The sequence below is a fragment of the Eutrigla gurnardus genome (genome assembly GCF_963514095.1).
Source record: "Eutrigla gurnardus genome assembly, chromosome: 6".
NCBI classification, from domain to species: Eukaryota; Metazoa; Chordata; class Actinopteri; order Perciformes; family Triglidae; genus Eutrigla; species Eutrigla gurnardus.
The window spans coordinates 9,767,106-9,780,181 of NC_139920.1; the positions used below are offsets into that span (position 1 = coordinate 9,767,106).

The 13,076-nt window shown below is 42.8% G+C and overlaps 1 protein-coding gene across 2 annotated transcripts in view; it reads right to left on the reverse strand.

The window, feature by feature from the left end:
• tgfbr3 (transforming growth factor, beta receptor III) overlaps positions 1–13,076 on the reverse strand; it is a 62,014-nt gene that overhangs the window by 25,753 nt on the left and 23,185 nt on the right. For both annotated transcript variants that reach the window (XM_084010677.1, XM_084010676.1), the window contains exon 3: positions 7,038–7,175. In XM_084010677.1, the coding sequence (XP_083866803.1) occupies positions 7,038–7,175 (138 nt within the window). The remainder of the gene's footprint in view (positions 1–7,037; positions 7,176–13,076) is intronic.

The window sequence follows — 13,076 nt, forward strand, 5'->3', positions numbered from 1 at the left end:
CAAAGAATTAGAGGGGAAAGCCTGAAAGCCAAATTAGCTCCAGGCCTTCCAGAGCACTGAAAACCTCAGGAATTTGAAACAGGGAAGTGCGGGACCCACTGTGGGCTTTAACAAAGTCTCTCCCCCTCCTCTCTCTCCCCGACTCCCTTGTTGCATGCACAGTTGACAGGCCCAAAATACTCTGGGATCTATTTTCCTGGAGGGGCAAAGCTAGCGTGAGGGCATGTGCGGTTTTTATGCAATTTTCCTCTGACTCAAATCAATATTTTTTGTGTCTGTGCCTGTTGGGTAGTTTCCTGGCACCAAACGAACATGTTTGCGCCGAAGTGGGAGGAGAGACACGAAGCTAGTTATGCTGATTAATTGCCATTAAAGCTGCGTCTGCGTTGGAACCTGTTCAGACCACCTCTTTGCAGATGCGGGAGGGTTGAGGTGGCTTGAGTTGGCAGAGGCTCCCACGAGTTCATCTCGATCAAACACGCTCCATGTTCGCTGTGGATGAAGCTCACTTGTGTTTCCTTCTGCTCACAGCTCCATGGCAGAGGATCACATTCACACCCCTTTAAAACACAATGTTGACCAACCTTGTGATTTTTTTTTAACACTGACCAATTCATCTCAAACCCTAATTTCCATGTGTTTGTTTTAGGATATGATGCCTGTTCAATTCTTTCCCACAATGGATAAATGGACGGCTATTTTGTGAAAAGACTTCATGTTTATGTTCATGTTTATTGGACTAAAGACATCTGGATTGAGAGGAGGGGAAGAACCACATATTATAAATGTATTTATGAGCCTTTATTACGGTTTGAACAACTATTATCCACGCCCATATTCTTTAATACAGCATGATGTCAATTTAGTAAATTGTGGTCCATTTAGAGTCAAATAGATGAGAAAGCAGGGGATGTATTAGGGCGGGGCTACCTTGTGATTGACAGGTCACTACCATGGTGTTGTCTGGTCTGGGAGTAGACCATGTTTTCGTCTTACAACTTTAACCCTTTAATAGTGTGTTTCTGTCACCTGACTTAGGTAATATTTAGCCCCACCCTCTCGTGTAACTTCTGTTTTGCTTACATGGTGATGGGTCATTCCTCAAACCTTCCCTGACTCCACCTTCATTCAGTATTCCTACTAATAATGTATTCAGCCTCTTTTCCATGTTGCATCCAGCTGGTTGCGCCTGATTTGCGCCAACGTCTGTGGTCAACAAAATTACAAAAATTTGCTGGTCCCACCCTACTTCGGAAAAATAGAGCCCTTAATGTGCACGAAAGGAATCATTCCTTTCATGGGCTTAAGTGGAATACATAGTGTAAATATTACTATTTACATATGCTTTAACTCACCCAATACTGTTACTTTTGTTGCTGATGCATTCACATTAAGCCAAAAGCTCCAAGAGCTGAGAGCAGAGTTCTTCTGAACTGCAGAAAGCAGCCGACCGCCAACTAAAGCATAACAGCATAATATGAAAATAGAGCTCATCTCTTATGAAGCAATCTGTTGCTATTACTGCCAGAAAGTGTCTACAATGTCGATCCTGTTGGCTGTGAATGGCTTGTAATGTGTTCTGAAGTTGAAAAACATGAAATCGGGATCTAACCTCAATGTAAGAGGAATTCCTTGGACTTGGCAGTTGAGTGCAAACAAAGAATGTGGAGGAGAAGTTAGTTATGTACCATGGGGACCGAGACTTTCATGTTCCTAATGGTAGAAACCTGCGTGCTTGTGTTTGTAATGGCAGTTGCAGACAGGCATGTTGTCTCCACTAAAAGAATAATCACTGTTATATCAGTTTAAAGTACTTTTGTACTATCATTAAAACTGCAAGATAACACCTCCTTCTTTATTGTGATAGAAGCTCATCTACCAGTACTGAGATCCCTGCATGAATACAATATTAACAGTATATTTCCTGCCATTTCTGCCTCCAAGCATCAACATATTACGGCCATATGAGCAGTTAAATGGAGAAGGCATGCCAAATGTTTGAGCTCAATTATCATAGAGCTGTAATCCTCCACGGAGCAACACCCTGAGTCTGGGAAATGGCAACAGGCTGTTTGGAAATTAAGAGGTGTTGCAAGCATATGATGGGGGTGCAAAGTGCACGAGGGGTTGATAATATGAGCGTGCAATAACTCTCTGGTGATATTAATGTGATAAATGCTTTTGCTTTTCATTTGATCTGTGCTGATTTGAATTTGCTCCCTGTGTGTGTGTGTGTGTGTGTGTGTGTGTGTGTGTGTGTGTGTGTGTGTGTGTGTGTGTGTGTGTGTGTGTGTGTGTGTGTGTGGAGAAAACAATACCATATGTCTCAGCGCCACTCAGGAGCGTTCGTCTGCTATAGCTGTCTCCAAATACAAACCAATAGTGGCTGCCCATGGTTTCCATTAACAGTTATGCGGAGGAGAGAGCTCGTGCCTGACAGCGAGGAGAACTCGTGCTACGGACATTAAACTAATGAAGGAAACACGGAAGCCAAACGGCAAAGAGCTTGGCAAACAAACAATAGGCAACCAAAGCCAACAGCATAGACTTTACAGTCTTGTTCCATCCAGAGTCACAAAGATCCAGATCGAACCTTTCAAGCAGAGATGCAACACGACCAACCATCAAAAAATAAATATTCCGTTGGCCAAAAAGGTCAACAAAGCTACTCTGCACGTGCATCTCACTTGGAATCTATGTGTCTGTTGGTAAAATCAAATTTGGCATGTTGTCAAAATTCTTACTAAATGTCATTTAGTATAATGTTGATGATTCCTGCCTGCTGCTGATTGACAAGCAGTGCCGTGGAGAACATGTTTTACAACAAAAGTCTGGATTCTGGCACTTTAAAAGGTGGCAGGGTCCAGTGACCAACAGCAACAGTGTGCTCAGCGACTCTGAAGCTTTTCCAGGCAGCCCATCTGTGACCACGGAGCCCAGAGGACTGGGACCAGGAAATAAGGACTGGCAGGCCCGAATCAGGGTCCAATTAGCCCCAGGAAACAGCCTCTCCAATGGAAAGGCAGAGTGAGGGAGGTCTGGCAGAGGGTTTCTGTTCTGAAGTGTTAAGCTCAAAACCAGTTCCTCTTGACTCTGTTACTCTACGATCTCACCACAGCGGCTTCTCCACCTGAGACGGGGAAGTGTGGGAATTGGACATGGTCACTAATACACGCAGACTTTTTTCATCTGTGGTCATGGTACATATATACCTTTGTAGCCCGATGTAAGTTTTTAATTTAATTGGCTGAGATTCCGCTACAGCCCTCCCAAAGAAGATTGTCCAATCACAGTTCGTAGTGAATGTGACTGCGTGCTGCTGTGCTGCCAAGCTTTGGATTTGACCATATGTTGGAGTGTTCTGCTTAGACTGTAGAGACTCGGTGGTGGTTTTAGGTTGAGGAAGGAATACCAGTGTGTTTACTGGTCCAAATGTAACATCATTAAGCAACTGTGTTAGTTTGTAGGGTTAGAGGTGACAATAAATAAACAATTATTGTGTTATCAGAGTTCAGACTAACAGCTCTGTCCTGCTCTTTATTGGATTTGGGTAAGTTTACACTTCCAGCCAACCCCAAAAAGCGTTAATTTGCAAAAAACTCACGTTTTCTCTCATAAAAAAAAAAAAAAAAACATACTGTTTAAAAATATGAGTATGTAAGCTCAGCAGCCAAACATTTTCTTTGGGCCTAACTAGCTCTACAGTGCAATACAATAATCAATGTTTCTTCTACGTCGATCATTGATTATCAGTCAGCATCCTTACCAGTCATAAGGATGATGACTACATAGCCTTAAGCCACAGACTCAGTGCGATATAATGACTGTAGTCATCAAGTGCATATTTTAGACTCCTTTTACACAGTTCTCATTATGAAAGAAGACAGGAAACACTTACAAAGTCACCCAGAGATGTTGTTTGCAACCAACTCGTGGAGCTAACGCTAGCTTAATAGGCGGGCGGTGGTGATGGTGGCGGGGGGGGGGGGGGGGGGGGGAGACGTGTTCAGGCTACGCTAACAGTGTACACACAGTTGTTTATGCTCAATGTGTTGTTCCTTGCAGTGTCCCTATTAAACACCAGGGGGCGTACAACTAAATATGAAGCGGGATGTCAATGAGTGTTAGCGGAAGCCACAGACCAAACATGCAACTGCTCATATCGCATATCAAATATTCATGGAATACTTTATTGCCTTCATACAATCAATAAAGGTAAAATATTATTGCTCAAATGTCGATTTTTAAGATCTTCTGTTTTTGAGCTTTTAAAAATGAGTCGACCATCTTTCTAATTCAAGTGATTTGCTTTTATCAGTATTTCAGTCATGTCCAAAAAGCCTGGCACTAGTTGCAAAAAGTCATAATTGCATGAGAAAGCGGCGTGACAACTTGCGGACCCTTTGCGCAAAATACGTGATGACATCATTGTTGGCTCGGTGGCTGTTCTCCTGGCAGGATGTTGTGTGGTATTTGAGCTGTGTGGCATGTTAAGGAGGTGTCACTGTGGAGCGAACCTGAGAACCAGGGACTCCTCTGGGTTACGGCCATGTGCAGTCAGGCTGGAGGATAAGATACGGACAGCCCGTACCGCCAGAAAGCTCAGGGCTGTCACTCAAACACAAAATACTTAACACCTTGTTCAGCGGGGGCCTCTGCAGTCAGTCACAGTTATTAGCTCAGCTTTGTCTGACTGCAGAAGCCCTCCTTCTTCACCGTTAACGTTCCCTTTATCTCTCCTCTCCCCACTTGAATATCATCATGTGTCAGACACGTATCACACTGACGAGCCAACAGAGGAAGCTAATACCTCAGTTTTGTCTGAGAAAACATAGTTTTGTTTCAGCAAGATAAACATCTGAGCATGTGTTGCTACTGTAAATTATTACATCCCCCTTATACAGAGATGTAACGTGTATTCAGGGCAGCCTTCAGGAAGTTAAAACTCCTTGCTCTGCAAAAGCACTGATGTTCCACATCATTAGACAAACAGCAACAGCTCTGTCTGGACTTCTGGACAGGCTTTCATGATGGCTGTCAGCTGTTTTCTGTCTGCCACCACTGACAAGGGGAGGCATTTGCTGTGATGCTGACCTGCTGGTCTCCACAGAAACACCCATCTCACTGGCCACACACTATCACAGCTTAGGAAAACACAAACAGGCCAGACACACATCCATCTGCATGAAACGCAGCCATTTCCTTTGACATGAGAGCATTTATTTCCATTAGTACGGGATATAATAATTGAAAGGAGTACTTAGGCCTCATGTCTTCATGTAGTTGTCTATAGTTGAAGTTATCTTGAAGATTTTCTTCTCTTAAAAATAGAAATTTGCTTTCAAGATGAGTGAAAGTCAGAAGCCTATGCATATTTTTAGTGTAATCCCAATGCAGAGGTGATTATTCACTAATGTATCCACTTGAAGTCACATGTCAGATAAGCTCTGTGGTCTCAAAGACATATTATTAAGCTATGACAAATAAGGATTTCAGAATCCATAAATGTTTTTCTCCGACTCACATTGGCTTTCACGACGGGACGCTTTGCACGTGAGAGGTAAGCAGGAAAACACTGCAGCGCATATGGGAATCATTCGTGCACCTGATACCGCATTCTTCGAGAATGCTGTGGTGTTAACATACAATTGAAAATGATTACTTCTGGGAAGCCAAAAATACAGAAAAACCTTCGGAGCATATAAAGGCTTAGAAAAAAAGTTTTCATTACAATATAGTATAGTTAAGCCAAGGCTGAGGCTTCTGGGTCTTATTTTGGCACGATTTTCTCATGTGATACACAGGCTTTGAACATGTGCACTGAAGGAGTCCGGTTTTACATTTTTTATTAAGTTTCCCAGCGAGGCCCCCTGGTACCTTTACTAAAAAAGGCTGGCTCTCCAGGGGACCGGGCTCCAATCACAGATATGCCTCTTCCTCCCACATGTGTACTCTGGTTCTAACTCTGTTGAGCTCTGCTGGTATTGCTGACAACTTTAACATGAGACAATGTCATTTATAAAAGAACTAGTAAACACCCGGTTTCTCTTATAAATTAAAAGTTGAATTTGTTGACAAAAGACACTTTTTTTATCAATTTAATACTGCTACAGCCCTTTTTGGTCTAGTGTAGCTTATGATGGCTAATATTAGCAAACTTGACCTTAATGGGTCGTATTGCTAGATGTTATACTTATTCTATCCATGTGCTCCTGTTACATTATATATTAGCATCACAGAAAAGTCCCATGAAGAGAATTAAGGCAGATTGAATGTGCCATTTTCCTGTAACTACCATGTGTGGCCACAACGGCTGCTGTTTTGCAGAAGCTACGTAGTCTCACTTTAAGTCAGCGATGACAATTCCTTTTTCCAATGAGTGTCTAGCTCAGTTTCAAATTGGACATCAAATGTAGCTATTAAGATTATCATTATTTACAAAAAAAATTGGCAATACAATTGTGGATTTCAGCAAATATCGGAGGGTGAGGGATCGACACCTTACTCAGCATTGCTTCAGTGGTTTAGTGTTTGCTACCACACATTCCCCGTTGTTAGGGTTTTCGTGGTGTACGGATACGCCCTGTCTGATTTGAACAGCTGCCAAGCTATCAACAGGACTGTTAACAGGCGGGAGGCAGGGAGGCGGCGGGGATACGGCCCTGTGGTTATATCGTGTGAATAAAGCTGACCGAGCACATAACATTTTTTTTTACATCAATTCATTTCACGCCACAATGCGAGGGACTGGTATTGGTTTGAGTTTGGCAAAATAATGATAGAAAGAAGAAGAAAATGAAAGCAAATGCTAGCAGAAAACTGCCGTGGCTAAATAAGAATGCACTGATGAAACCTTGTGAACCACTGTATGTGCATGCACATTATTCACCACAAAGACCGTGAATGCATGCACCCTCATCACGGAGAGACTTCTTGTGAGGAGGCTACTGAAATGGAAATACGCTCTCGCCTGTGAGGAAATGAAGGCACCGTTTTAGGAAGTAGGATTTCAAGGCTTTTAGTGATGCTGGACTCACATGAAAGGTGCGTTTAATGCCCAGGGCCAGGTTCTCGTTCTTGATCTTCCAGATCAGTGGCTGGGGGGAGTTGAGCACTAAGACCAGTGGCTTCTGGTGACGCAGCAAAGACTGGATCGGCTTCAGATGCAGCTCAACCTGGTGAGGCAAAAAGGAGGGGGATTGAAGTCACAAAAAGGGATAAAACAGCGGTTAAGGTTCGATAGGGTGAGGAAGAGATTAAGGCAGAAACAGAGAATTCACAGAACATCACATGACTGCATTTCACACAGCTACACTGCCGATGCCAAAGCTTTGATTTCCTCATGTTCGCTGACACATATCTAAAAATACGGTTACTATCCTGGTGGAATTGCAGTGCTATATTGTTGAGGATTGTTCTTCTTTATCAGGCTTTGTGGTTGTTTATGTACTCGCTTTGCTGATAAACTCACAAAGGCGGCCTGCTGTGTTCTCCCTAAAAGGCACTTGCATAGCTCTGATATGTAGCCTCAGCGGGATCTGAACTTTCACACAGTGGAGTCTTTGTTAGTGGAGGAAAAAAGAGTAAGTGGCGGTTCTCTGTTACCATCTCTACAGCATGCAACTATGCCTTTGGTTTTCAGACTGCTATTAGAATTGATTTTCACAGTCTGGTAGTGAGACGGCGGAAAACAAACTTGATGTTTTGGGAAACTTGTTTTCTTGTTGCCAGTGTTAGACGTGTGTGGACCATTTGGAACAAATCTAGTCAAGGTGGGTCATGGCCTGAGCATGCTCTGAACTCAGAGCAAGGATCCTGCTTTCCATCACCCTGCAGATGAGCACAACTTTTAAACAGAACTTCTTAATTGGTAACATTGCCATTTACGTAGAAGTTGTTAAAAATTCTCAATTGTTCTCTCTCGCTTTGATGAGACGTGATTCTCCGGAGGGTTCAGTGATCTGTGTGACACTCTTCTTCAAACTTCCTCCCATCTGTATTCCCAGACTAATCATATTAGCCCCGTCCTGTGTGTCACCAGTAAAAGCCTGCACATCACTAATTCAACCCATAAGGATTCAAATGATATGATAAAACAAACCCTATGGTAACTTAATCAGTCACAGCTCGTGAAAACATTAGCCCTTCCCCTTTCCCAATACATACAGCCTTTGGCCTTCCAAGCTAATAATGAAACCAATGATCTGGAATGATCATGATGGTGATTGTAAAAATGTGTCGACAGTTTCACATTAAGAGTATCTGAACCATGAAAAACCGTAGAGAACATTTACACTGATACATTTTTGGATGTGTATGAGGGGTGATTATGACCAAGATGAAGATCTACGGCGTTAATAGAAACCATAACCATGTTTCTGTTACAAGGAATTACTGATTGTATAGAAGTTTATGAGAAAATGACCCTAGTTCTCACTAGTAATAATTAATAATATCATTAAACATTGTTAACATGAGTTAATGGTCTCAATCTCTAGTTTCAAGTCTTCTTACAGCATTCAGTTAGTCAGACAGACCAAAAGCCCAGCACCTGCGTGAAGTCGATCGGATTGATGTTGCTGACTTCTGTCACCAGCAAATAGCAAATGTAGCCACTGAAGTTCATTATTATTAATTCCTGCAGATGATGAATGACATTCCTGACTGTTGCCGTAGATACAGCGATAATGCCTAGTGACTCTTTGTTGGAATAATATGTTCTTGTGTTATTATTTACACCACAGAATGTGAATCCATTCTGTATCAGTACGATGTTTAAAAGAGACAAAGACCAACAGATTGGTGAGTCGTTACCAAGATAAAGTACATGACCTGCTCGTTAAGTAGTTCATAATGTGGCTCATAATGTTGATAATGCTGCTGGACAGTAGTCTGAATCTTCCAGTCAATTGTTTTAAGTATATCATATCATTTTCGGAACTTGTAACATTAAAATCTCTTGCATCCAGGTTTTGGTGACGCACCTCATCCTGTTAGTGTGTGAAGCTCAAGCAGCTGCAGAGCAGAGCTGTAAATGGTATTAATAGCCATCTTCAGATATACATACATACATTTTATAAAATAGGTTTATTATAGATTATCTTTAATCTACCTATTGTGGGGTTGCTAAGAAAGAAGCAGAAACCCCTGGAGTCTGTGGCTGGTAATTCCCTACAAAAACCATAAATCGAGAGACATTATGTTATTCATGTTAATGTGTGAGTTTCAGAGGTGCTGGTTGGGCAGGTGGACTGAGCCAGGTGAGCTGTTTGACCCTATTTCCAGTCTTTATGCTAAGATAACTGCCTGCGGCTTCATAGGAATAATCCATCTCCAAAAAAAGCAAACAACCATGCTTTCTAAAATTAACATTTAATTGCTTATAGAATAAAAAATTCTAAATTATGTACAAAAATGACAACTGCTGCTGCTGATGTGATACGACTGGACGCTCCATCAAAGCTACCAAATGAACCTTCAGGTGAGAGTTTTTCTTTCAACTACTGTTCCAAGGTTAAGAATGCACTTCAGACCTGAACATGCCCACAGTACTCTGAGCTACACAGAGCATAAACACAGGCCTGCAGTTTGATTCTTAGACAATAGCTATAATTCAAAAGAAAAAAATGCAATTATGTTGTCAGTCAGAAAGATATGAAAAAATATTGCTCAGTGTCTCTCTCACACACTCCCTCCAAGCCAACTATATGCCAGACTCCCATCCATTCTTTTCAGCAGATTGTCTGAGTTCAAAGACTTGTCACTATTGATTCTGCATGAAGCCATTTAACCAGAGACAGGCAACATAGACAGAGAGAACATGAAGCATCAAAGCCTAATTAACAGGCCTCCACAGATGTAAGCCCCGGAGGAGAGCATCACAAACGAGTGTTTAGTGATGAACCCATGAAAGCCATTAAAAAATCCCTCTGAGAGAATAAAAGTGGAAGAAATTACTCAATAGGTATTCATGAAGCAAACTGGATGGTGATCCAAACAAACAGAATGATTGCTTTCTCTCTTTTCTTTTTTTTTTTTAGCATATTTGCTTCCTCCTTAGTCCAGACTGGAAAAAGCATGTTCATCGCTCCTCTGAGAATAACAACAACCAAGATATAATCATACCTGGCTTGGCTTTGAGGCCCTGGCTTTGAGTGAAGGGAGAGAGAGGCTGAAGAAGAATGAGACGGAGGGAGAGAGTTGTAAAAGTAGAGGAATTTTAAAACCAGACAGAAACATTTCCAGAAGACGTGAGTCACCTGAAAACACAGGAGTAAACAGAGTGCAGAGAAGAGGAAGCGCCAAGAGGCACTGATGGCCAAAAAGAGAATTACTATGGTAATTATCTGCTGTTATTCAAGGTTTTAGCCAGTAAACAGTGATAACCCGAAGCTAGATCAGGTCTGACCGGAGCTACGTTGCACAATGTGAGCGGGGGTCAGGACTCAGCAGCTGGTGTGCATCTCTGCCCACGGAGATGCCGTCATGGTAAGAATGGCAACAGACCACGGCCATTGTTACACTTGCCTTTTCAATGTTGATTCTGAGATGAGCCAGATCAGAGGTGAGCTGTGCCCGCATATGTTCACACTTCAGTGCAATCTGATGGTGATTGACTATGTTACATTGACAACAGTGGGGCATTGTCATGACGGCATCATTCAGCCAATAAACATATTTTTCTCTAACTTATTCAGAATAAAAGTCCCCAATTATTTTGCTATTTAAGATCTTTTATTTTGAGGCAACAAAATCAGGAAATCTAGGGTTTTCATCCGTAGTAACTTAACAGGACTCAGGCTGTAGGTCTCAGCTGTGCTCCAGCCCCGGTTTTCTTCATCTCTTCCCTTTGCTCTCATTCCTCTGAGTGTGTGTGTGTGTGTGTGTGTGTGTGTGGGGAGGGGGGGTGATGCAATAGTCCTGATCGTGCACAGGCTGTCCACACTTCAATGAGATACAAACTCAATGCGAGCCAGACCACCTCCACATGCAGCCTGGCTGATTGGATCCCAATGTGAGCAAAAGCCGATGTTGGAGCACACAGACAGTGAGGCCTGGCGTGATCAGAAGACAAAAGTTGCATTGTAAAGACAAGTGTAACCACGGTCTCCCTCACACAGCCATGGTGTGGAGAGAAGAGGTGCAGGAACACCAGGCATCCAAGTGCCTCTAATGGGGTTTGCTGGGATCAGGTTGTCCCTCTTCTAGCTACCTTCATGGGACCCTGCGGAGACGGACTGCTGGGACCAGGAGGCCACGCCTGATTGATTATCAGAAGGCTGGCACAGGGATTTGAGGGTCCAGTGTCCATTACAGTTGTGGGGTGCATTTACCAGCAGCCACGGATGGAGGCTTGTCTAGACCTATCACGTTACTGGAATTACACTCCACACAAGGGACGACAGCTGTAGCAGGATAAGCGAGACCCGTCACAGAGCATACCATTAGTATTGGAAGCATGTGTAAACAATGGAAATGTTCAAAAAGAAACAATACTGCCTCAACTTTAAGCTCTAAATCAGCTTCAGAGTCAACTGGAAAGACAGCCCAAATGATGAATCACACACAAGCGTAATTGTACAACAGATGGTTAGCTGTATAAAGTACTGATGCCCATGACACTATAATTGCAATGCTTGATTTGTTTGTCCTGCCTTGAGCATGTGGTGGCAATTTCATGACCTTTCAAGTCAACTAAATCACGCTCAGGTTTTGCATGCGCTTCATAAACAGCGTGCATACACATTGTAATGCAACACTTTCACAATATTGCTGCCCGACAGTATAACCAGCAGACGTCATGCAGTCAGTGCTCAGTATCAGCGCTGCTCTGTGTCCTTGCAGCTTCCTTTATTGACAGAGCTGATTAAGAGCCTGATGATCCCTGTTGATTCAGAGAAAACCCAAAACATCCTTTAATTAGCCAACAAAGTAGGACCAATCTAGGAGCACGCTCTCCCTCCCAGGAAATAATAATCACAGAAAGGGCAATGTTATTCTATGGCATGAAAAACAGCAATGTCTGAATAACAAAAACGGGCTTGCATGTTTTAAATAGGACAAAGTTAAAATAGTTCTTGATATCCAAGATTGTAAAATTTGAGAACAAAGCGGGCCGGCTGAGAGCTGAGAAGTCATGGCTCCAGGAGGAGAACGGCTCGCGGCCTGGGACCAATCACACGGTGTTATCTGATGTGCACGTATGTGCGTACGTCTTGTCTGTCTGTCTGGATCTTGGTTCTTTCTGGATCACTGAGGGTGTACATAGGGGAGCCGGACCAAAACCCTGTTGGCCGCTCTTATCAGTGCCACCCACATATTTGAGTGCGATGGGGATGCTACCTGGAGCCTTTCCACTGTGATGGTAATCAGTCTGCACTCGGCTCAACGCCATACTGCAAGAAAAGAGGCCTGGAAAGACGTCAAAGTGAGACGGGAGCTCTGGATAGCAATCTTTGAGTGTTATGGCAGAATGGCAGGACATGCTGAGGAAAATAACACGGCATGGAGGCGGGGTGACGGGGTGACGGGGTCGCGAGGACGGACACAGATAACACTGATGAAATGAACAGAACAGAAATGCAAATACATTTTTGCAAACATAAATGTAAGTTTTACTCACTTATTTGGATTTTATTTTAGATTCATTGATATACTAATGTTATGTTAGGGTATGAATTTGGTTTGAACTGATGATGCAATGTCATTGGTAATATTTGTGTAGGCAGGTACAAGTAATGGTTTGTAATATCACTTCAATTTCACTGAGCAAGGGCCGATGTTTTTGACTTCTGATGTTCTACCTTTATTATGAAATGTATTTACACACCAGGAGAACCAGAAGAAGAAAGAAATGTCCTGCTGAGCAATAACAGTCTTGTGTGTGAGCTCCACTCTTATCTGACACTGTGCTCTCGCCAGCTGTTTGTGCCCAGTGAGCTCCTCCAGCTAGTCACTCATACAGCGAAAGATATCCACGAATTCCAGCTGATAAAACAATCATCTGCTCTGCCTCACCCTGATTCGGAGCCAGTGGCTGTGTTTGATGTTTGCCTTTAGTAAGCTGATTAGAGAAA